This window comes from Trachurus japonicus, chromosome 18 (assembly GCF_045865225.1).
Source record: "Trachurus japonicus isolate A0001 chromosome 18, Traja_1.0".
NCBI lineage: Eukaryota > Metazoa > Chordata > Actinopteri > Carangiformes > Carangidae > Trachurus > Trachurus japonicus.
The window spans coordinates 16688148-16714064 of NC_140924.1; the positions used below are offsets into that span (position 1 = coordinate 16688148).

A 25917-nucleotide genomic window follows, 5' to 3' on the forward strand; every position below is an offset into this window, starting at 1 on the left:
AGTGATTTAATCGCCCCGCGGGGACTTCCACCACGGCCGTGATGTTATCGATGTGGAATTGATCATCTGAGCGGCCGTCTCCTGATAACACAGGTTACATAATACAGCTATCTTTTTTTTTATCAGCCCGATAATAGTCGTTCCCTTCATGGAAGAGCGTGCTGCCGAGAAGAGCGTGCTGCCGAGAACGCCAGCGTATACCGAGAGATTTTCCACGAGATGTAACCAGAGACACTTCCGGGGTCAAACTGGCAGGTCAAGAAATACAAGTTAATCCAGTGAGTCGTCGGGACAATCTCAACACAGCCGCTCTAAACCTGCAGCAGGGCAATGTTTAAAAAAAAAGAAAAAAACTAAAAAAAAAATCATTATCAATGCTTTATAAAAGCTGCTGTACTTCTTCTATACACATGCTCCATTAGCAGAGTCTCCTGCAGCATTAAACCATGTTTCCATCATAAAAAAGAAAAAAACCAGCTACTTTATTATGCAAGTGATGCATATGCAGCAAGTTTGGGCTTCTGCAGTAAATAAACCACTCTATACTGTGAGATGAATGTAAAGGAGCTCCATCACTCTGCAGGGGAACCCCCTCTCCCTCTCCCTCTCCCTCTCCCTCCCTCCTTCTTCTCTCCCCCCTCTCCCTCCCCCCCAAAGACAGCACAGCAGCTTAGTGGTGAATCATCATCCTCCAGATGTTTGATACTGAATTTAAATGTGATTGTTGTTGTTGATGCATTGGAGCCTCCATAAACCCCCTCTATACCCCCTCTCTCTCCCCTCTTTGGAGGTACCCGGACCCCCACTCTGGGGGGAAACCCTCATGCTCCACCAGATGTTCACAGTGCCCACTGGCGATGCGAGCTGGTGTCACTGCTGCTGTTTCGCCTCCTCTCATTGCGGCGCTGCTGTCAGACTTGGGATCAAAGCCAGAGAGTGGAGGGAGCGCTGCGCTAAAACATTTTGTCCACATTCTGCAGCCGCCGCACCTCTGGATGCGGCTTTTTTTTTTTTTTTTCTTTCAGTTTTTTTATTATAGGGAGGAGGGAGGGAGGGAGAAAGAAAGAGCAGCAGGTTCAAAGCCCTTCGCGTGCACGCTGGAGTGAAATGACTCGGTTAATTCCGTACAGGTGCACACGGTGGTGACAGGAGGGGGTTATATATATATATATATATATATATGGATGTGAGTGTGAGTGGGAACCGCCGCAGCGCGCATAGAAATGACATGTTAACTCCAAGAACTTGTAGCCTGACAGCCTGTGTGTTTTTAAATAAAACACTGAAACAGCTGCGAACATGACTGACACACACACATTCACACACACACACATGCACACGCACTCACCTCGCTCATCTTGGTAAACGTGCGCGGGAGGGAGTTCTGCAGCAGAAGTGGACTTGAGTCTTGTCTGGTCTCCGAGCTCAGCCCTCAGTGTCAGAACCGAAGCCAAACCGCAGTGAGTTGGAGGAGGAAGAAGAGGTGGTGGTGGTGGTGGAGGAGGAGGAGAAGCTCCTGGTGTCTGTGTGGATGTGGATGTGGATGTGGATGCTCCGAGACTGAGACAGAGACAGAGACCGAGGGGGGGACGCAGGCAGCAGCAGCGGCGGCGCGAGGCTGACGGAAGTGAAGTGATGCTCAGTTTTCTCCTCCGGTCCAGATGATGGAAGGAAGCGTCGGTGCTCGGAGCGGTGCGGTTTATGGGCAACAGGAACAGGATCTCTCTCTCTCTCTCTCCCTCTCTCTCTCTCTCTCTCTCCTCTGTCTGTCTCGCCCACTCAGTCTCAACCAGTCACCAGGGAGCAGACTATTGCCCTAGTACAGGGATGTAGGCTAATAGGAACATAATAAGAGAGGCAACCCTGGAGCGTTTAACTCTGCCTTTCACTCACTGATATTAATTGACGTTTTATATTTAGCATGTTTATTTATTGTCCCTTTGGCTTGGTGTCGTCATGGACACATGTGTGTCCTGTAACATATTAAGAGCTTATTGGTCTAATTTTGCACCTTTCACTAAAACCCACCCCAACAGAGTTCACATTTCTGAACAACAATGATTTAATTTCAACATCCACCTTTGTGAAAAGCCACTCGTTTAATGTACCACTTCCTCTTATGACTTTCACACTAAAGTTCATTTGTGACATCAAAAAAACAAATATCACTACTTTAAAGTCGGAATAGTATAAAATTATATATTATGTTGTTGTTTAAACTTATCAAGGCATGTTCATACAAACTGTGTAGATATAAAGTAGAATTTCTAATTTGGAAAGGCACAACCATGGGATTTTATTTTGAAGGCAAAATGAAAGACATCCGGTTTCGTGCACGCCGCCGTCTGACTTTACTCAGGTTGAGCTGCGTGTCTCGAGGGCAACTAAAATCACATTAGTCATAACGTAAACATATAATATCAGCCTATGGCGTGACTCTGATTAATCTAATCTTATTTTATTGGAGCCACTTCAAAATGACCTCATTTGAAGCTCTAATAATCCAGAGGAGGTGTTGGTTATGTTAAAGCAGTGTTTCCACTGGAGGGCGCCATTTCACCACCTAATTAAATCTAATGGTGCAGTCTCAACCTGCTCCAGGCAGAGATAATTATGCAGTAATTAATTAGATGATGCCTGAGGATGTTTTTAGTCTTCGCAGTTAAAGATGTGTGTATTGCACCTAGGAGGAATGGCTGAGGTACATGCTGCAGGGATGATGGATGACCACATGAACCCAGGGCCTCCAGAAGTCAGAGGACCTCTGAGTCAGACCTTTACCATTACCTTAGTCTTGGATATTGTTGTTGATATTACTTGAACAAAATGTAACCCACGCTGTGTGGACTATAACATCTGGGATGTCCTATACCGAGGTACCTTGGTACCTTCTACCACTTGGATCTGGATCTTATCACAGGTTTTCCCACCTCCAGCTAAGGCCAAAAACTATCCTCCTGAAATTGACCAGGTGATATAGTTTAAAACATGAACCCCTTGAGTAAATCCCCAAACTGTTTCGTACCTAAACGTAGTGTCTCCCTACCTGGGGTCCTTCTCAAAGACCACCAGGTCCTTCATGTATTCTTGTGATCCAGAATACATGAAGAAAGTGGTGAGGAAATACTTCTACCAGACTTACTGTCCTTTCTTTGTTGAAGGACTTCACTTAGATAAAACATTAGCAAGGAAAACCCGTCTTCAGATTGCACTACAGCTAGTAGACGTATTGCAAGTCACAAGTTGCTGTTGTTCTTCTTGTAAAGGGCCATGATTAAGCCATAAGGGTTGGAGACCTTTGCAGTAGAATACAAATTAAATGGTGATTAGACCTAACAATACACACAACCATGACATTCAGTCCTTCCACTTAAACTTTAATCCTTACTTATACTGAAATACCTTGGCATGTTCCGACGGCCGTCATGCGTATTCATCCGAAGACGGATGACAGCCGTCAAACGTGTCAAGGTAAAGAAACGTTAAATTGTCTGGGATAAACGGAACAAAAACTCTGTTTAATCCGGACTGTAATGTGTGTTGACTCACTCCCTTTGTTCTCACTCTGCTAGAAAATTAAGTCACCCACCATTACGCTGTCAACCAGACGCAGAACTCGCTGCTTAGTCCTTCCTGACACTTCCAAACCAAATCAGTTCAAAACATTTGCATAGATTGACGCTAACCCTACCCCTCACCGACTCACTAGGTGGCGCTGAGGGTTGTGGGAGGGAGTCCTGAAGCTCTGGAAACATGTTTTTGGAGTGATCAAGCTGCAGTGGGGAATAGTAGAGTCCCTCAAAGTCCTCCTTCTACCTGCAGTTCTGCTTTTAGCCACAAGGGGGCTTCACAGCCCTTCTCTAAAAGTGGTGGCCTCTCAAACAAGCAGTGCAGTGTGAAGCAGCTCGATTCAAGACTCAGGAATGTACTGCAGCATCCCAAACTTCCCTCAACATAAACAAGACGTCTGGTGTTTCATGCAGTCACATGATGTTTTTTTTTTACCGTCTTAAAATATCAGAGTGTTTAAAGCTTAAAAGAGAGAGAAAAAAGGCAAAAGACATAAGAAAGAGAGACTTTTGTTTGTTTGTGTTTATTTATTTCTAATGTGTTTTATTTTTATTTTTTTTTTATCTGTCCACAAAGTCATATTAGTCACTACTATGTTAGATCAGTTTTCCCTCACTGCAATGGCAGTCAACTACACAAGAGCTCAAACCCAGCATGGCCCCCTCACCTCACAGAGATTTGTCATTTTTCCAAAAAAGAAAAAAAGAAAAGAAAAAAACCTTCCTCAAAATGATGACCTAATAAACACTGTGTTTAGGAGTGGCTTCTCTGAGACCATTAAGTCCTAATGGTATCCTTTTGGTGAGATTTTCTGATTCAGAATCAGCAGATAAGGTGCAATTTTCACATTTTCACACGAGGGTGCCACGTCGTATTCAGGTGAGAGAATGTGCAAATGTGAAGAGAGAGAGAGTTCTTTTTGTGGAGATGTATTTCTTTCTCTCGCTCTCTCTTTTTCTTTTTTTTTTCTTTTTTTACATTTCTTCCAAATCAACTCAGACTTAGATTAATATCAAGGATGCCTTTTGTGTATTTTCATTAACTGAATGAAGTGAGTTCACCTTTTGTTTTGCTCACTTAATGGATGTCAGTGTCAGATGTCTCATATGGAAGCTCCTCTCAAAAGAAACAAACGGAGAAACATTTGTTGAGAGATTTTCTTAAAAGCTTTCGTAAGAGCACAAGATGATAATTATGTGACAATTAGGAAGCATTTAATCTAGAAAATCCAACATGGCAGATGTGTAATCTGATTTTAAAGAGACATTAGTAACTTTATAAATACATTTTCATTTATATTGAAGATATGTTATTAAGTGTGTCAACTGTTTTCAAGAGGAGCTTCTACTGATTCCATAGATGAGCTAAAATAGACATTATAAGACAAAAGACTTGTATTAAATTAAATTACATTACACCTTCAGTAGAATATATAATTGGCTCAAGTGCTGCTTCAGTTTTTCTGTGCAAGAAATTTGGGAGTGGAGTTTGGTGTCAAAGGCTGTCCTGCGTCTACATTCAAATTTCCAAAAGTAATGTGATATAGACAAACCCTTTATTTTGAAAATCTGTCCCCACATTGGGGTATTTTTTTATGGTTGGACATCTAAGATGATTGGCAGCCATTTTTATTCCCATCTGCCGGTGGGAGGAGAGGAAGGGACCATCACTCGGGTTTGTGCTCTCTTTAAAAAAACACAACATCTCTAGTGCTATCTGTACAACATTCAACAACACATTTCTCTTTTTTTTTTGCTTGTTTTTTTTTGTAACCATAATGCCAAAACAATAATAATTATCATTATAAGAAGAGCATTTTTCCATCTCAACGGCATTGAACAAACACCACACAAACTGAAATAAAAATCTAATAAAGGCCTCAATACCAGATAGTACACGTCACCTTCAAGTGGTGCTAGAGATAGACAGTTTACGGACGAGAGAGGGACACGGAGGAAGAGCAAGCGTGACAGTGAGAAAAGGAAAGAGTAGGGGATGAATGAAAAAGGGGGGAGAGAGAGAAGAGGTGAATTATTGTGTTTTCTCGAGAAGATACATGCTTTAGTGTCACATCGGACATGTTTTGGCACCTCATGAGATTAAATACAATATTAGTCTTAGACTTGGGCTTTGGTTTTCCAAGGGTTAGTATTAAAACTGAAAGTAGACTTACCCTACATCTATAATGATTTTTTTAAAACTTGTCTAAGGGTTAGGTAGTCCTTTCTTTCAAGAGTCTAGCCATGCTAGATTGTAATTAAGGCCTAGTGACCTTGTTTAAGGCCGAACGGGCCTGAACCGTAGGAGAGAAACATGGCATGAAAACACCTTCCCCCTGGAGACAGGGGTCAGGAGGTAAAGACACGAGAAAAAGATTAAGAAAATGGGCTGAGGTGATGAAGGAGAAGCGGAAGAGAAGAATAGGGGGAAAGGAGGACGGTGGAAGGGACAGAGACAGGGAGGAAGAAAGAGTGTGTAGATATAGGCTAAGTGCTTTTGGTGAGTTTTACAAAATACACCAGGAAGTGCTTGAAACAGAAGGCACGGTGGCATTGACAGTAGTTGTTAAGGAGACACCACTAAGGGACTTTCACTACAAAACTCATAAGGTGCTCTAAAAAAGAACTTAGACACATTAATGCACATTAAGGTGTGGTTGCAATCAAAGGATACCCCATCAAAAAGTAGTCTACGTAGATAAATAATGGTTGTTAACCAGCGTAGGGGGTATTTCTACCTTAGTGTTTTTTTTTTTCCATAAATATGCCTTCAAGCCACAAGAATGATATATTGATTTTTTTTTTTTTCCATCTATAGCAGTTGGTGTGTTTATGTTTCCACAGAAATGATTTTGAACTTTCTTTAACAACCAGTTCAGGGGTTGAATGTTTGACACACTGATCAACTGATCGACAGATCGTGCTAATCGATGGGGTAGATCTAATGAAACCACAGCTTCACACATTTAAAAAGACAACAGAAAGTGACACCTTCCATTGAAAAAATGTTTGGTCTATCCATAAAGTCAAAATAAAAACAACTACTTTGGGAACTCAAACCTTGCACAGTGCTCTGTATAGACATTCCGACTAGTCTTAGCTCACAAACATTATAATCAATATTACCTATATTGATAACCTTTTTCTGTAAGCATCTTGAAATGAAAATAAACAAAAGTCTGCTTTTTTTTCTTGTTTTTACAAAAGCTACACATATTCTACTGGGATGTCTATGCATTTGTTAGTGTTTTAATAATTACTCCTACCATTGTCTTTTCTTTTCTTATAAAAAAAAAGAAGAAGAGAGGGAATCTACTCATCTAAAAGACACCGTACCCCACAAGTACAGTTTCTCAGATTTTAGTCCTGTTTGTCAGGGATACTGCTTTCTTTTTCGTTCTCTACCTTGTATCTTCTCTCCTGTGGAGAAAAAATGTAATTGTTTTTTTCTTTTTGACACAGTTGCTAAGTCTCAGTCTCTTTAAAACCATGTGTCACTTGATTGTGTTCGGGGGCTCGAGCGACGTCCCTACAGCCCTCAAACGGACCCCGCTTTGTGGTTTGTTCTCTTCCATAAGTCTACGACAACCTTGAGTCGCCTTAGCAACCCCAACCCACATCCAGCACCACTGTAAACACTGAATTTTAAACCAAGACCCTCCCTACCCACCCCCTTTTTTTTTTTTTACATTGTTTACCCTTTGACCTCTGTCATTGCATTATACATCGAGTATCACCTACTTTTTTTTTGTTTTCAGGCTGAGCCGCAAACGGCTGCCGTCTGTGTCAAGGACATCACGCTACAACGTAGCATTTCTTTTACAACTTAACTATTCACAACAACCTAGAACCACTTTTAACAAATATACTGTACTTAAATTGTTTTAAACTGTATATTCAGATAAAATGAATGACCTATCAGAGCCTCGATGAGCAGGAATACCAGAGACTCTCTTGATAACATACAGTACATGAACAGGCACTAACTGAAAAAGAAAAAAAAATATTACAAACTTTTCTCTCTGTTTTTCTTTAGGACAATCATCTAGAAACACTTTTCAGACAAACAAGGCAGTGATATACAGTTGAGAGAAAGCACATGGCCTGCAACAGTTACCTCATGCCTTAATTTAATACCAAATAGCTTAGCTGAGGTTCACAGCTTGAAACGTTTCTACACTAATCTTTCCTCCATGTCTCTATGGGTTGAGGAGGAACTCGAAGCTTAAGGTTTCAAACTGTTCAATGGTCAATCAAGAAAGCGTTCCTTCAGCGCCATCTTAACCTTGGTCAGTATACTGTAGTAGTCTGGGAGATACAGTCCATTTTTTAAGTGTGGATTAAATGCATTGCAATGCACTCTGGAATGATGCAGGCTCTGCCCGAGATCTGTTTCTTTCATTTATCAAATAGGAGATCATCTTAAAAATCATCCATCTTGAAGGTAAGCTCTGAAAAAAAAGAAAAGAAAACGTGGCCTACGAAATCCTGAAAAGATGCATCCATGCTCTCTTTAACAGGAAGTTCACTGTATTTTGTGGTGGACCACACTGTCAGAAATGAAGAAGATAAATAATTTCAGAGGGAACATAACAGCTGTGATCTTTCTCACAATTCTTTTCAAACCCCTCTGAAATATCAGTTTTCCAGACTCCTCACATCTCCAAGAAATTAAAGTATAATTCTTCATTTACCCATTAAACCCTTTTCTTTCTGCAAAGCTTCCCACCCCCATTCTTCTTCTTTTGTGGCGAATGTAGTTGAAAACATGGTACCCAACTCTCCAATTTAAATGGTGTCATCCAAAATAGCTTTAATCTGCTAAGACTCTATCCTCCTCTCCTACCATGTAGTTGGAGCTTGGGGTTGGTGAGAGCACAAGGGACATCCTCAGATCTTGGTCCTGTGAATCCTCCAGACTGCTGTTTTCCAAATTTTCCTCCAATTCGTCTTCTTGCTCTTCTTCCTCCATCTCCAACTTCTCCTTAAATCCCAGACCGTCTCTTACATTCTTGGACACTGAGGCCATGTTGGAGTCTGGGTGGTCCAGACCATCATCCAGATGTTCTGTTTTATCCTCAGAGAGCCCATTGAGGGTATGGGCTTGGGTTGAGGACCATTCCAACATGGGTGCCTGGGACTCAGCCTCACTTACATGCCTCCATATCCCCAAGGAATCCAGTTCGGAGTGATCTGCTCGGGGCTTGGTGGCCTTTGGAGCTCCCTCATCATCTAAGGCTGTTGAAGAGCCCCTTTTGCGCCTGGACTTACTGGTGTGATTGACCTGGAGATGCATGGCCATCAGCTCTGCTGAGGACGTACGGAAAGGGCAGAACAAACACTGGCTCAGTTTGACCCCTGAACTATCACCTCCATCGACACCGCCTCCTTCCCCTACGCTCATCACTCCATCTTCTTCCAGTCCCCCAAGGCCGGGTGATGGACGACGGGACAGATCCAGCGGTTCAAACCCACCCTCATGAGTTGAAGAGGCAGGCCCTTCCTTGTCATTTGATGGTTGCACCATTCGGCTCGTAGTGAGGGGCTTACGTCGGGACACTTTAGGGGCCTTCAGTGGAGGAGACTCCCTAATCCATCCTCCTTCCATTCCTCCTTGGTAAAGCGCTCCCATCACTCCAGACAGATACCTGTACTGGGTCTCCAAATCAACATCTCTAAGTGCCGCCAAGGCCTTTCGATGCTCCCGCTGGTCTGGAAGTCCAAGAAGCCAGGACTGTTGGCTCGGCCGAGGGGAGGGAGTGTCTGTTGGGCCTCGATTGACTGGGCAGTGGTTGGTTTGGGATCGGCGTTGCTTGCCTTGCCCAGAGGTTCCAGAGGTCAGACTGTTGATAGTGGAGGTTAGACCAGCAGAGGAGGAATTGGAGGAGGCTGACAAGGCATTGCGTTGCTCCCTGTGATGCCGCTGGAGGTGGTACTTCAGCGAGCCTGACTGGGTACCCGCATAATCACAGTGGGGACATTTGTAGGGTCTCTCACCTAGAGAAAATAGGATTAGGGAAATGAGACAGGGAAAACCCAGATAAAAATGAATGGAAAAGACAGAATAAAAGAAAAGCAGGCTGCTTAAAGAAACATGCAATGTCACATGAAAAAAATGTCCACCACAATCTCCCAGGTAAAGTTGATTTGCCATTGAATTAGACTGTTTAACTAATTTCCCACAAATCATAGACACTTAAAATTAGAGCTAGCCATTTTGCAAAATTAAATGGAGATCTGAAGTTCACTGTGATGGATTACACAGGGAAATATCAAGAGTCTCCTAATGGTTTTCTTACTATATTCAAATAGAAAAGACAATGGCTGCCTGGGAAAAAGACATTCAATTATATGACAAAATGGCCAGCAGTGTTATTTTAGGGGCTTTGTTTTGCATATTCACACATGCACCGTGGTAAGGCAGTGTCGAGTGGGAGATTGTAGTTTCACATTGTAAAGGGAGATGGCAGTATTCCATCACTGATTAAAAATGACAAAATGAAAACCACAAAGTGGAGGGGGCATCATGCTGGAGGCATATCAACAGCAGGATATGTATTACATTTGAAAAGCGTAAATGATATTATTCACAGGAACAAAAAAACTGATCACACAAGAAAGACACAGTGCCATTGATGAATGGAGAATCACATGCAGAGGTATGAATGATTCGGTTTTATTACTGGAGCAAAATATAGTGATGGGATAAAAGTCTTAAGGGGCAATGATGTTCTCAAGAGGACAGTAATATTAAGAGACTATTATAATTTGATGCCTTCATTCAAATTACTGACCATGTGGTAATCACTTGATGGCAAAAGGAAGCAATAGTGCATGAGAAAAAGAGCTGTACACTATCATGAATAAAATAGCTGTGGTGTGATGCGTCCTGTCAGCTGTAGATGAGCACTCATGATGGCAATACTAAATAGATTTCATTTAATGCACTTTGGGGCCCTGTGTTGCTGGAAAGACTTGGATGAGCTCCAGATACCAGTTGCTGGAGATTTGTGGCTTCTCAAAAAATGGTCTTGATTTTGATCAAATACATCCAGCAAAGGCAAATAATAAAACACGACAATGACTCATGCTGATAAAGTCTTATGAATATGGATCATTAATTAGGAGTGTGAGTGAGTGCTGTGAGAGTTCTCAGTTTTCATTAAAGTCCTATTCAATTCTCACCAGAAATTCAGTGTTTTTAAATTTTTGGTTCTATGTCTTCAATCTTAGAAATGCAAGAAAGCGTCTGTCTCAGTCTGTCTCAGTCTGTCTCAGTGCCCCCGTGTCTCTGCTCTGCTGTCAGTATAGATTGGCTTGCTTCAAAGACCAGGTCAGAGAATGTGAATCCCAGGAAGATTAAAGGCAAAAAATTCTGTCGTGGAGAAATCTGTGAACATAACCTTAACGTCATGATCAAATCTAAGAATAACGTTCTCCACAAAACACCAAGCCAAATCATTTCCACTTAACACAATTTGGATTTGGATAAATCAAGTCAGAGACAAAGGAAAAAAACCTTATCACTTCTACATTTCTTAAGGACAAGGTTAAAGAATTTGAGATTAGAGATTTTGCCAGTTTTACTACCTGGAGTTGCTTGATTTCTTTCTTTCTCCCCCCTCCCTCAGAAACCATTGTTAAAATACCCTCGAGCAAGGCACTTTATGCAAGAGTTGCTCCACTGGAGCTGCTCAGTTGCCTGCAGTAGAGGGCTATGATTAGCACTGGCCAGCTCTCTGAGGTGATGTGTAAAAAAGAAGAAAGGTAGCGCTGCTCACTGAACCCTTTCCAGGGATTTATAAAGGTTAAAAAAAGTAAATGTGGTTTGTTAAACTCTCAGCAGTTTCTCACCTGTGTGAACTCTCAGGTGCACTTTGAGATGGTGTGAAGAGCGGAAGGCTTTACCGCAGTAGGGGCAGTCTTTTATCCCTCTACCGCGCACGCGCTCCCTGATGGGGACTGAAGGTAAGGAGGAGACTCCTGTCAAGCCGTTTTCTCCTGCAAGTGGAGGAAAAGGTGGGGAAAAAATGTAAAGATAATAGGTGGTGTGAAGGGCCCCATGAGAGCTTATATTTACAAGTAGAAAGCAGTATGAAAATAATGTACTCTTGTGATAATAAAACCATTACCTGTGAGCAAACAAACACAACCCGAAAGACTAAATAGATAAAAGCGGATGTGATTGTACCTTTGAAACTTGAGATGACTGAGTGAAACCCCGTAGCTGCTCCTGCTTGTTGTGATCCACCACTGTGCAGTTTTGATTCCTGTCTCACTTCTCCCGATTGTTGGGATCCACTGCTGTGTAGCTGAGATTCCTGTCTCACTTCACCGCTGCCTCCTCTTCCTAGCCCCACTCCTCTACGACTACCACTTCCCTCCTCCTCGCCGCCACCACCTCCTTTCTGGGGCCTCTGAGTGTGAACGCGAGCATGAACCACCACCTGCTGCAAACTGCGGAAGAGCTTTCCACAGTCTGGGCATTCCCATGGCCCTCCTGCTCCTCCAGACTCCTCTCTCGGATCCAGGCCTCCTAGGTAGGCTCTGACTTGGTCAGCCTCGGTGATCACAGAGCTCCGATTTGGGCCTCGCTGACCTTGTTGCTGGCCTCGCTGGTGGGATCTCTGTTGCTGCTGCTGCTGCTGCTGTTGCTGCTGCTGCTGCTGCTGAGCAACTGCCAGGCTGCGGGCCACCAGTTGCCACCAAGTTGCCTGTTCCCCTCCTTCAGATACTGATGCAGCAGCGTCACCTCTTGCTGCTCCTCTTCCTTGGTCCCCTGCTCCAGAACCACCAATCCCACCGTTTCCCATCTCTGCCACCTGAGCCACAGCTTGAAGTCTCTCCATGCAGCTGGCCCCGCTGCCATCACTGGGCAGCCCGAGGTAGCCCAGGATGGCTGATTTGCTCGAGCCCATTCCCATTCGGCCTCCACTGTCTCTGTCTGCTCGGCCTGGTCCACCTCTGCCTCCTCCTCGCTGGGCCAAAAGGAGGCTGGAGTAGAGGGCATTCAGAGACTGATTAGTTGCGGAGCCTTTGGCCTGTTCGGCCCCTCCTGGTCCCCCAAGAGTTCCCAGTCCAGCTTTCAGCCCAAGCTTGTTGAGATGAACTTTCATGTGGTTTTTGAGGAACCAAGGCTCCTTGAAGCCACGGCCGCAGACCTGGCACTTATGGTCCAAGGAGTCCTTGTGCTTTCGCATGTGTCCTTTGAGGAACCAAGACTGGGTAAACCGTTGTCCACAAGTATCACAGCGAAATGCTGGCAGTGCGGGGGACGCAGTCCCTGTGGCAGCTGCTGTCACCTGTGGGGTACTTGGGGTTGGGGCTGGGGTGTGGGTTGGTGTGGGCACAGGAGTGTCAGGGGTTGCAATAATTGGCCTGGAATTGAAGGTCGGTGGCAGAGCAGGTACCTCGGGGGAAGGGTGGCACTCCTGCAAGTGAGATGCGAGACTCTCCTCTTGACTGGCAGAGAAAGGACAAAGAGTGCATTTATACGGGTTGTGGAGAATGCGGACATGTCGCGCCAACTCAGAAGCTGTGCGGAATTTTCCTTTGCAAGCATGGCAGCGAAATGTGGGCGCCGTGGGAGTAGATGCGCCCTCTCCAGTGGTAGAAGAATAGGGAGAGGTCACAGAAACTGGGTCCTCTGTAAGTGGAGGGGTCAAAGGTGTGCTGTCATCCAGTAAAAAGTTTGGATTGTGGTCAGTCTGTAGGCCTTCGTCTAGACCTTTGACCTCACCATCAACATCCTCTTCCTCTGTGAGATGCTGGATAAGAGTCCCTGGCAGTAAACGCTGGTTTGTGTGACTTCTGTGATTCTGGATTATGTCTTTGTGGTTCTGTTGGACCTTGAGGTGCTGCTTTAGAGGTGCTGACGGGAGTCCGGTCCGGTAGAGGGCTGAAGCCCGGCGGTCACGGTCCAGACTGTGAGCTCGGGCGTGAAGAGACAAAATACTTTGGAATCTGAATCTCTTCCCACATACATGGCAGGGAAACCTGAGCGCAGGTCCTGATGAGGCTCCTCCCACTCCAGGTATCGCCCTGGTAACGGTATCCTTCTGGAACAGCTGGAGGTCTAGCTCGTCGTTGCAGTTTCCACTCTGTCCCGAAGAGAGAGCCAGCTCGAGGGCCCCAAACCCAAGGACTGGTGCTGATGGCGTAGCAGGGGGAGAGGTGTCCAAACAAGGGCTGCATCCAGCCTCCTGTCCCCCTCCTCCTGGGAACAGAGCCACTGCTGGGGTCGGGGATGGAGGAACTCCATCCAGCCCTTCCTCCTCATCTTCTTCGTCATCAACATCGTCGTGATTGTTGTTGTTGTCCTCCTGGAGGGGGAAAGGAGAGAGGGGGAAATAAGGCGTGGTGTCCGGGCTCTGAGGAGAAGGTTCGGGGCTGTTAATGGGCAGGACAACGGGGCTGTCGGGTAGAGAGACCTGGGTGTGAGGCGATGACGCCTGGGGGCTGTGGTCCAGTGACGGCAATGTTGGGGGAGACTGGGGCTGCTCACAAGAAAGAGACAACACACATTCTGGCGGAGAATCCATCCTCTATCAGTACAAAACAGAGAGAAAGTAGACAGACAGATAGTGAGTGGGACTGGAGACTTAAGAGGAGTTACAATTTAAAAACCTAGAGGAAAGGTTAAATTTGCATGTTTTGCATAATTATCTTTAACTGCAATTTGACCTTGACCAGTTATGGAAAACAGCCAAAAAAAATAGAGCGTTTATTGTTTACCATTAGCCTGGCAGGTTCTTATGCCTGGAAATGAGAGCATGTGGTCTATTGTATGCATTTGTGAGTGTCTATGCAAACAGTATTTACCAGCAGTGTGTGTGATATTATGCCATTCTTTAGTGTCTCGGCTGATGGGGGACACACTTCTGTGGCAGCCTCCTCCTTTGATTTTCTGTGGGATGAAAAACAAACCAAGAGCACCATGAAGACAGATGATTAACTAAACTTTGCAATTTTGTTTTAAAAACACACATTTTATCACATTATTGCAGTTCTTATCAACGAAAGACTTGAGTAAATTAACAATATCGGTGTCAATGTAGGCGTAAATGCTTGTGAAATATTGAGCGGTGAACTGCAGGTAGCAGATTTTTGTCAAACAGAATTAACAGCAATTTGTCCTGAAACTCTTTGAATGTCGTAAATGCTAAGAGCACAGAATCAAATACAAACTAATTATAGCACTGATTGTGTTTTAATGCATGTAAATGTTAACTACAAAGCAAATTTGATTTTTGATCTTCATTTATTCTTTATAGTCTGCAAAAGTGTATGCACGCGCTGTCGGACGTGTAACAGGTGTACACCTGTTCTGCGTCCTGCGTGTGCTCGTGGTGCTCTCAGGCATACTGTTAGCACATATGGGATGATTAGTCAGAGTGTGAATGTGCATCAGCATGTATCTGCGTGGGTGTCCATGTGTGTGTTTAGGAGTTAAGGGCACCAGCACAGGACATGGACTGTCCCAAACAGGATGGGCGCGCGATGTTTTGACTTCCCCACACGCCCTTCCTGTACACTCATACAGTAGCAGCTTTTTGCTTAAATCAGAACTACACACATGCACGCACACACTCACATACAGTATGCACACACATCAGTATTCCTTAATCTACTGTCTGGGTGTGGTGCTTTGACCCATACATTGCTTAGTCATTACTTGTTTAAGTAATATACAAATGTAAGCTTATTCCAGTGTTGTGTTTACTGCACTGCAACCGTCACCCTAGATAACAGAGTCAGCTAAAATGTAAGGCGTTGATATACAGCATATTCAACACACAAGCATTTTGGCAAGCACGCTCGCACATCCAAATATTTTGAGTGCACAGCAGTTTGCATCTGTTCCGACTGGATTTATGCACATAGGCTGTTTTTGTCCATCATTTGGTGGAGTTGAGAAGCAGCAGAGGCGTCCACAACAAAACAAAAGGTCATCAATCATTGTGGCAAAACAATGGAACATCTGTGTTCGCAGGTGTGTCGCCCATATTTGTGTTCAAGCGGCGGTATGGTCACATATGTGTTTATATGATCTGTTGGATTTGTGTATCCATGTGTGTGCATGTCTATGTGTGTGTGTATGTGTGTGTGTGCGTGTCACTGAGCCTGGATGACAAAGAGATTCTCATGTAGCCAGTTGACATTTTAGCTCAGCTATGACTCACAGGGATATCACACCATATCAATCACATAAACACACACACTCACACACAACCACAGACACACACACGCTCACACACACACACACTGAGTCCTTTCTTAATCCACCATTATTGTTCTTTCTCTCCCTGTCTTCCTTTCCCTTCTGTCTTTCTCTCCTTGATTCATACTCCTCCCATCCCCCTCTCATTCTCTCGCTCCCTCCCTCCGTCTATTATTCACTAATTTTCTTTCATTCTCTCCCTCTCTCTTTCTTTCTCTCCTGCAGTGTTGCCAGTTGGCAGAGTGCCAGGGAATGCTGATATCAGCTGGTAGATTGGGCCCTGCCAACATGGCGAAGAGCAAAAATGAGAAAGGCGGCAGACAGAGAGAAAGAAAGAGAGAGACAGAGAGAAACATACAGTGCAGTTACAAACTGGGCAGCATTAAAAAAAAAAAAAAAACATTGTCAGAAGCCATGTGAATGAAAATGATTTAATGTGATTGCCAACATGGTGTTGAAGGGGGGAGAACGGAGGGGAGAAAAATAGAGAGGGTAAAGAGACAGACATGCTGGAACAGAGAATAGGAGAGGAATCAGAGTGGTGGAGTGGCAGGCTGGGGCTTAACATGAACAGAGAACAACAGATTTAAAAACCATTTGAAAAGTCAACACACAGAAATATACAACCAAACAGACCGAGAGGAGAGGGAGAGAGAGAGAGAGAGAGAGAGAGAGAGAGAAGGGGGAAAAAAAGGAGACTGGCTATCTAAATGTATCTGCAGCCGTGTTAAGTCTGATGGCATTATCATATGAATATCACCATCACAATGCATTGTTCCACCGTGACGATGGCTGTCGCCAACCACCAGCCCTGTCATGCCAATAAAGAAAATTTGGATAGATGGAAAGAGGGAGATAAGGTGCAGCAAAGGATGCAGGGAAAAAATAAAAGGGGGTTGGGGGGTTGCGGGGTTGGAGGGGAGGGGGGGTGATTGAGGGACAGACAACAGATTGGAATCAGGTGGAGCAGAAGCACATAAAACCCAGGTGTAAATGAACCAAGAAAGAAAGAAAGGTAGAAGAAGGAGAAGAACCAGACAGATAAAGCCACACACACACACAAATACACACACACCACCTCAGGATGTGGTTGGAGACACTTTTGTCCACAAAACAACCACCAACAAACGCAATTCATCTGCAAATTGCGCTCTCGCAAATTGCACACAGATTGATGGCGCAGGTACTCAACCAGGTGTTAACTATCACATTTTAAAAGGACGTTGAATGGCGGCGGTTCAGCGAGAGAGACGGAGGAGAAATCTGATTTTTGAAAAGTGCATCATGGAAATGCATTTTTAATGTGATCCACTTAAATCACACTGTCAGTCTTGACGTGAAATGCATGTTGATGCCGGACACGTGAAACGTGACGAGAGCCGTGTGTGTGTTTCTGCACTTTCGTTTCTATTTCCTGGTTTTTCCTCCTCTTCACCCTGAAATTTGCCGTCTACGTGCAGCGGTGTAACAACATAGCAATTCGCACAGTAATGACAGCTTAAAAGCATATTGTTGTTGTGTTAAGCATTGCCATGATGTTGTCATTACAGTAATTGCAGTGTAACTTTGTGGGCACAGAGATACCTGATTTTCAAGCACTGAATTATCTCAACTGGAAATTAGTTTTCATGACAGAGGTCAGTGTGCTAGCTGCTTTCTTTTTTTGGGGGGGCTCTAGAAAGAGAAAAATAATATTTAAGCACTGATAACCTCCTGTGTGCTTGTGTCACAAGGTGTGTGAGTAAAGAAAGTTGTCGGGGGGGTGGGGAGGAGGAGTAGCAGGGGGGGGTAGGGCTTGCTTTGCTGAGTCATACATTGCATCCCTGATAAATGGTTGTCAAGGGAGTAGGAGCACAATATGTTCAGACAAGTTTATTTTTTGGGGGGGTTTCGGAGTCGTTGTGTAAGTATCCACTGAGTGGTACGAGCTTTATTGTGAAGGCGCTCGGCGCAGGTTCGTACATGCCGCCACACTACACATCATAATTGTAAATGTGCGGGTGTGAGCATCTTCCACACACTTGTGTTTTTTTTTTTTATTATAAAAACCAGTGTGGGCAGAAGGAAGCTCTGTATCTGCTCAGCTTTACATTAACAATACGTGTGTTAATGTGTGTTATGGGTCGCATATTAAGTGGCTTTAGTGTGTATATATCCATTGCCTGTAGTACTGGAGTGCAACCTTTCTGCCTTATTTTTTTTTTTTTGCCTGCAACTTTTTCTTCCTTTATTTTGTGTCTGTTGCCTTTACGGCCAAGCAAAGTCTACTCGCAACCCATCATTACAGTTTGCATAATGAGCTCTTAGCAGTGTGATATCTTTAGATTGTTTCATTTTAATGATGATTATAGACCCGAGGAAATAAAAGTCTGCTGTATTTCTGCCAAACTATGAAGAAAATATAGGAGATAAATAGTGCATTGTGTGTTTTTTTTTCTCTTTGTCTCTTTCGTAATCGCACTGTGACTCCTCTAAACTTATCTCGTGACCCTTTAGTGAGGTGGAGGTGGAGGTGGAGGGGGGCCTGAACTCAAGGTCATGACTACTTCTGTTGTTCCCGTCTGTATCTGTATTTGTGTGCGTTTGCGGTGCGCATCCTCTTCCACGCGCCTAAAAATAGTCGTCTCCAAGGTCTCAGGCCCGAGCCATAGGCTAAAGTGTGTGTGTCTGGAGGTTGTGTGTGTGTGAGAGTGTGTGTGAGTGTGTGTATCTTCCTTCCTGCTGTATTACTTGAACTCTCATGTGATGGAGTGTGCGAGGTGAGGTGTCCTTTGGGGATAAGTGGGTGTAAGAGAGAGACTGACCACAAAAAAAAAGAAAAGGAAAAAAAAATGTGAGTGAAAGAGAGGATGAGCAGGAGAGGAAGGGGAGGTGAGCCGAGGGGAAGGGTAGGGGAGGTGAGGTGGGGGGTCCGCTCTCTGTGCGGTACAGTATAATTTGGGCCTGTGGTTTTTTTTATCGCGTGGTCACGTGGCAACTTCCCCACAGACGGTATTCATTTCCTTTACTTCACCTTTCCCTGAACCCCCCTGCTTCACTTCAACTTTGTCTGGCTCGCGCTCTCTCTCCCACCACCACCACCTCCTCCTCCTCCTCCTCCTCCTCCTCTCCTTCATCTCCAGCTCCAGCAGTGATAAGGGGGAAAAGCCTCCCACTGTGTGTGCCCAACACTTACTGTAAAGATGTGACTGGTGAATTCCTTGTACAGGAAATGCTAAGTTTCTATGTGTCATTGTGGTTAGAAGGTAACGCCGCTCTGATAAGACTCAAGGCCGGACTTGTTCATGGCGCTGCTGCTGCTGCTGGGAAAAATATGTCACTCCAGTGGTGGAGGATTGATATGTTGTTGACCTTTTTGACAGTTGTGCGACTCAAAATCTGTCCTCAGCTCTTCATCTTTTCTTTTTCTTTTTTTTTACCAGATCCGGGACGGCCACCAGGCAGAATTTAGTAAAAGTAAAAAAAGCACAACATTTCCGGCTGCAGTCATGTTCTTTATCTGACACTTTCTGCCTTTTTTTTCTTCTTCTTTTTTCTCACCACTTCATTTCTCCCTCTCTCTCTCTGTGTACTCTCTCTATCTCCTCTCAAGCTGTTGCTCCTGCTCTTTCTGAATGAATCCCTCCTCCTCCTCCTCCTCTTCCTCCAGCGGGGGAGAACATGAGCCGGCACTTTTCCCCCACGGTTTGCGGAAGCGCAGAACCGGGAGCGACGGCGATGATGATGATGGCGGCGACGACGGCTGCTGCTGACGGTGGTGCCAGATCTGAGCGGAGTGAATCTTGAAACATCACAGCATCAAAAAAGGAAGACGATGCTCACGCTCCAAGTCGTACAGGCCGCGCCGCATCTAAACCAATGAGAGGAGGAGGAGGAGGAGGAGGAGGAGGAGGCGCCGGCTGACTCGTCTGATTCAGGATTACAAGACTGAAGCCTCAAAAGGAGAATGGCGTTAGGGAGCATGCAAATGATGGCGGCAAATCGCTGGATGTGTTCTTCCTAAAAGGCTTATCTGTGCAGAGTGGAGAGGAGATCACCTGCAGGGGCTGAGAGGGGAGGGGAGGAGGGCAGCCATCATCACGCAGCCCACAGGTGACGCACACAAACACCCACCACCTTTCCTCATCACAAATCGACGCTTGTGATAAAAACTGTCGATCAAAAGATGAATATCACGATATGAAGTCCTCTCCTCTGACGCGTCCTTGGGCAAGGCAGCCCCGCTACTATACTACACTACCCACAAGCCCCCAGGGGACTCTGACCTTACACCGTGACCTCCTTGTGGAATATGTGCATCAGTTATATCAGCACCTACCTGAGCCTCACTACAGAGAAAAATAGTAACTGTTCACACAGGTTGAGTCTTTATCCCCCCCGGGGGAAATATGCAGAGCATGTGCTCTTCTTTCTTTCTTAGTAACACGCCGCTCCGCAGTTATAAATATAACTAACTAATAACTGATACATATGGAGCGTTGATACGTAAACCGACAGCTCCTGGTGTAATTCGGGGTAATGCAGCCGGCAGCAGCGGCATCTTCGCAGTTTGTCTACGCGTTAACTTTGTTTTCTCACACTCAGCCTAAAGGTGGGTTTGTGCTCGGGTAAAAAAAAAAGAACAAGTTTGTATCGTTGTGTTGTCGGCGGACGGTGCACTGCAGGGCACAAGAGTGTTTATAGCTGGGTCATAAAGACGAGAGGTGTGTGTGTTTGTTATAATATATTAAATATGAGCAGATTGGTGCAGAATGGAGCACAGGTTCAGTGTTTAGTTGAGCCAGAGCAGCGCCAGATCAGTTTGAAAGTCTTTGCACATGGTGAACGTTTTGGACCGAAGTTGTAGAAATGATTGGATGCAGATCAGATGTGGCAGGTGTGAGGACGGCCACCTGACTGATACTTCCTTCCCCTGACGTCTTCATATGTTCGGCCTCTCTCTCTCTAACCTTTAGGGGCTTCCTCTGCTCACCTCTTCCTCCTGCTGCTGCTACTCTTGTTTCCTAAAAATGAAGCCTTGATACACCTAAACAGAGAGAGAAGGGAGAAAGCGGAGCGTCTACCTGTTCGTCTCTACTGTACAAAACTGCTCTAAAACCCAGTCTGAAAAGCCGAATGCGAGCGGCACAAGTGGCGTACTATTTAAGTAAGACCCTAATGCTCTAAATACACACTAATCCCGAGCAGCCAGCAGAAACTCTCAACAGTCTCAAAATGTCACAATGCAGTAGATTCTCCCTAACTGAGGGCAAGCAGGTGCCTCTCCCACAGCGCACTAATGACCCAATTATATCAATCAGAAGCCTTGATTGGTGCTACACTCCTCTCCTTTTTACTCTCTCTTTCTCTCTCTCCCTCCGTCTCTCTGTCTCTTTCTCCCTCATATACAATCTCTCTCCTCCCCTCACCCCCCCCACCCCAAGAGCCACCTGGATGGGGTATGTGTGCCCCCTCAAGTACAGTACAGTATGTACAAAGATGGGGAGGAGGAGGAGGTGGTGGTGTTGATGGTGGTGGATGGAGGAGGAGGAGGAGGAGGAGGAGGAGGAGGAGGATACTACTTGAACACAACAAGCAGAGAAAAGGTCTGAATGAAGCAAAACGATTAGACACTTTTTTTTTAAACGTGGGGCCAGTGTTTTATATTCATTAGTGCAGCCGTTTTACTGTGAAATCAACTTGTATCAACCTGTAGGGGTTTACTTTTCTAGCAGAGCGCTGTAGTTTCTTTTTTTTCTCCTTCTTTTTTCAAGTGTAATATGAAAAAAAAAGATGTAGCCGGCTTGTTTCATTAAGATGTGTAGTAACTGATCAGAAAAAGCCCCTGTGGTGGGTAATAATCGAAAGAAAAACATACATTTCAACAAAACTGTGCACGGTTTTCACGAGCTCACATCTGCTTTTAACTTACACAGTCGTCCTTTTAAAAGATAATATACGGGGTTATGTGTTCAAAAATCCAGAGTTAACACGTCAAAGATTGTAAATAAAAACCAAAAACCAAAAAAAAGAAAAAAAGAGATAGAAAGAAAGAAGTAAAGTGACTTTAAGGACCCTAAGAAGACAGCCCCCCTGATTATAGGACAAGCCAGCAATGTCAACCTACTTCCACTGTGCACACTGTGCTCTGAAAAAAAAAGTGTGACATTTTGGGTGGATATGAAAAAGAAAAAAAAAATAGGGCATTTCAGGATCCCTAAACATCTTCCACTGGATATAGAAAAGGCGACGGGAGTGTCTTTGGTCAACCCAGATGACACGTCTGCGCCTTATCTCAAGAGGAATTTCCTCCTCGCCCCTGTGATGTGCGTCAATAACGTGCAACCATTTTCAGTCGCTCTTTTCCCCTCTTCTCTCTCGCGGCCATCTCAATTAGAGGCACATTAATGAAATAAATAACCATCAACAAACAATGCACTAATAAACACCCACCCCAACCCCCACCTCCTCTACGTTAAAATGAGATTAACCCTGCCCGGTGTCCGCACGCACGCCTCCTCCTCCCCCCTTTTCTCTCTCGCTCTCTGTTCCCCAAAAAAGAAACGCGATTAAAAATGATAAACAGTGGGATATAGTTTGGAGAAGTCGGGGGGTGGCGTTTTGTGTGTGTGTGTGTATGTGAGTGTCATGTCAGCCTATCTATCGCTCTGCTTCTCTCCCCTGCTCCATTTTGTTCTTAAATTTTCTATACAAAAGATTAAGGGAGGGGGAAAGACGAGTGAGTGAGCGAGCGAGGGAGAGGACGGGAGGAGAAAAAGTGCCATCATGGATTTCATCTTGAATCCTCTGCCAATCTCCCAAACCGACATCAGTCGTCCTCCCCCCCCCCCCTTCCCTCTCCTCCTCCTCACCCCTCACCCATCCACCACCAGCTCACCTCCTCTCCTCTCCTCTCCGACGTCGTATCTTCCCCCCTTCAAAAACGCACATTTTTAAAAACCGGGGGTTGCAAAACCGGTAACTTATCATAACGGAACACAATTTGGCAACACACGTTTTGCACTCACACACACATAGAGAGAGATAGAGAGAGCTACAGCAGCGTTGCATGCCAGACTTGCTATGCTACTTTCTGAGCTTGTAGACACTGGAGGTGATGTTAGGACAAGTAAACGGGGCTGTAGTAAACACAGTAGTAAAAGGTGGGGGAAAGTAGAGGCTTTAAAAACACACACACACACACACACACAAAAAAAAACCTCGAGCATTATTTACAGCCCTGTGGGTGCGTTTTTGCGCACATCATCCCGCACAAACACGAAAGTGACGGTGCTTATCTGGAAAACAATGCACTAGCTACACACACACAACACAATGCCCCTAATGTGCGTCCAACAAAAGAATTAGTCAAGCTAATCGCATCTACCTACAAATTTACGCTTTGTAAATCAACTTGCTAACACGCAACAATCCACTTTTACGCCTGGACAATATGTCGACGGCTTATCGAAATGCTCCCGTTACGCACCACGAACTTGTGCCTCCGTTTCTTCTTTTTTTAGAGAGGGGGCTGAAAGCTACTTTTTTTTGTTTTTTTGTTAATGGCCAAACGTCTTTCCAGAGAGGTTAAACGGGGGGATAAAGGAGGAAGAAGAGGAGGAGGAGGAGGAGGAGGAGGAGGTCATAACTGCTGCCTCGTGTATTTATATATATTTTTATATATAAAACTGCTTCGCTCGCGTGTGTGGGCGCGAGCGAAACACAACTTGGTTAAAGTTACGAGCGATTTAAAAAAAGACAAATACATCTTTAACCTCCTCCGAGTGACTTTTCGTGCACTTGCAACCATTTTAAAGTCGCATTTGGTTTCGAGTTGACTTACCCCGTCGACTTATTGTAAACGTTACACCGAGTATTATGGGATTTATTAGGCAGGAAAACGGCATTTCTCTGTTCTCTCTCTTCTTTCTTTTTTTTTTGTCATGTCACGGCGATACGACGGCTACATGCATGTCGGCCACGCGCGCACATAACACCGGCTTTACATACATGACACACTCTCTCTCTCACTCACACACACACTCACACACATACACACACACACACACACACACACAGTAAAGTGGTCCGGAGCGCGCGGTTACTTCCACACACACACACATACACATGCATGCATACATAACATACTAGCTACATACGAACATACATGCCTCATGCCAGTCTTACACACACACTCACACATACATAGGCTACACATACACAGTATACACACTCGCACGAATCCAAACTGTGGAAATAAAAACACTACAACAACTACATTTGACCGACATCCCGTGTGTTGCCCGTGGGTTAAAATGATTCAAAAATACCAAAAAATAAAAGAAGCAACAACAGTCGCAATAAATTCAAAAAAAAAAAAAAAAAAAAATCCTAAAAAAAATGTTTCATCAGCGGTGTTTTCGCAGCACCACGCATAAAAGTGTCGCCTCCATGTAAACATAGTGGTGGGTAAAAATTAAACTAGATAAATGAAGATATAGGATATATGTTGAAAGTAAAGACTCAGTGTACTTACGGGAGAGGCGGCGAGGAGATTAATGACACGACACGTCATGATTACGTTTCACTTGAATTAAATACATTACGAGTTGGGAAAAAAATGGAAATCAGGGTTGTATACAAGCATACGCCGTTTCCCCCTCCCTCCTCCCTCACTCCGTTTGGTCACCCTCTTCTCTCTCTCTCTCTCTCTCTCTCCCTCTCTCTCTCCTCCTCCTTCTCCTCCTCCATCTCCCTTTCTTTCCCTTCTCCCTTTCTCTCCTTTCTTCTTGCATTTTTTTTTCTCCTCTTCTCCCATTTATTGTACAGGAGTGAGTGAATAGAGGAGAAGCAGAGGAGAAGTGGGAGGGAGAGTGATGTAGGTTGGAAATGTTAATTATAATCTCAGCACGGGCACCATTTTACAACGCTGTCATCTCTTCACATTTGTATCCTAAATATGGCATCTGGGGTGGCGGGTAGCTGACACTTTAGAGAGACATTTTTTTGGACGGGGGGGAAAGGAGAAGAGGAAAAAGAAGAAGGAGGAGGAGGAGAGGGAGGGAGGAGGAGAATAAAAAAGTTTCACACCAATTGAAGTGTGTTTAAAGTGATGACAGGGGCAGGAGGGAGCTGGAGCTGTAGTGTTGTGGTGAGCCACCCCGGAAGCACATGGCCGCACGAGGACCAGGGATATTACTAAGTGCACATTTTTAGGAGGAGCATGGGGTTCCCAACATAAGGTCCAGGGACCAGTGGGGGTCCCTTTAGGAGGCGGGGCCCCCCGGGCGCTTAAATAAGCCACACAAGGAAGTCTAGAGAGAACCTGTGGAGACAATTAAGACCAAAGGATTTAAAAGTAAATTCATCAGTCGAGGGTTTGAATTATTTGTTCTAAATGACTTGTTGCACGTCGTCCTGCGAGTTTATAAAACACACATTGGCTCAAGTTCAGTCCTCATTGGTTTAGTTGAAGCAGGTGCACGTCCTCCTGATGTAAAACCTGTCCCGCCATGAGACGTCCTGTCATAATAAGGTCATATTTAAGGTAATTTAAGACATTTTGGCTGAAGAAGCTGCACACACATCTGCTTTGCGATGTCTCATGAATTAAAAACTTTTTTTATTATCCACCAACTTCATAGATTTTCTCTACCAGCTGATCTGTTATGTATCTGTCTGCCAAACTGGACCAAACAGAAGAGAAATCTACAAGAAAGCGCTCCTGTTAAAGATGTTATAAAAAAATATATTTAAAAAAACTCCTCAGCGAATAATTATCAGTGTCTAAAATGGTTCTTCAACTGGAGAGAGATAGAAAAAAAGTGACAAGTTAAACATTTTTACCAAGTCGTCAACTTTTTTTTTTCCCTCCCTGGTTGTAAAAAGTCTATGAATATGCAAACACTCTTCATTTTTAAAGTTCACTGAATCCTCATGTGTGTGTCTGTCTGTGTGTGTGTGTGTGTTCGCCATGCAGAGAAGTTTCTGTTCAAGTCGTGTTTTTAGCTTCTAAACTTGGATGACGTCGTCTTCGGGGCATTCTCACACCTGAGAGTCTGATCCAGGGTCTAACAATGAAGCACTGTGAGCAAACCACAGCTCTTGGCACGATGCACCTACTGTACTTCCTGTTGTCACCACCTGCTT

General features: G+C 44.6%; 1 protein-coding gene across 1 annotated transcript; it reads right to left on the reverse strand.

Moving 5' to 3' along the window:
* Positions 1-5154: 5154 nt before the first annotated feature.
* znf219 (zinc finger protein 219) lies at positions 5155-24542 on the reverse strand. The gene is made up of 5 exons (XM_085760515.1): positions 24305-24542; positions 14391-14475; positions 11761-14113; positions 11424-11570; positions 5155-9566 (listed from the first exon to the last, which is right to left on the reverse strand). The coding sequence occupies exons 3-5, from the start codon at positions 14108-14110 to the stop codon at positions 8383-8385; spliced, it is 3681 nt and encodes a 1226-aa protein (XP_085616641.1). The 5' UTR covers positions 14111-14113; positions 14391-14475; positions 24305-24542; the 3' UTR covers positions 5155-8382.
* Positions 24543-25917: the final 1375 nt, after the last annotated feature.

Bases quoted from the DNA above. Each gene is read 5' to 3' on its own strand.
- znf219 (XM_085760515.1), bottom strand. From the start codon at position 14,110: ATGGATTCTCCGCCAGAATGTGTGTTGTCTCTTTCTTGTGAGCAGCCC. The intron at 11,571-11,760 runs GTACAATCACAT...CTCCACTTGCAG, and splicing joins AGTCATCTCAAGTTTCAAAG to GAGAAAACGGCTTGACAGGA. The intron at 9,567-11,423 runs GTGAGAAACTGC...TATTTTCTCTAG, and splicing joins GCACCTGAGAGTTCACACAG to GTGAGAGACCCTACAAATGT.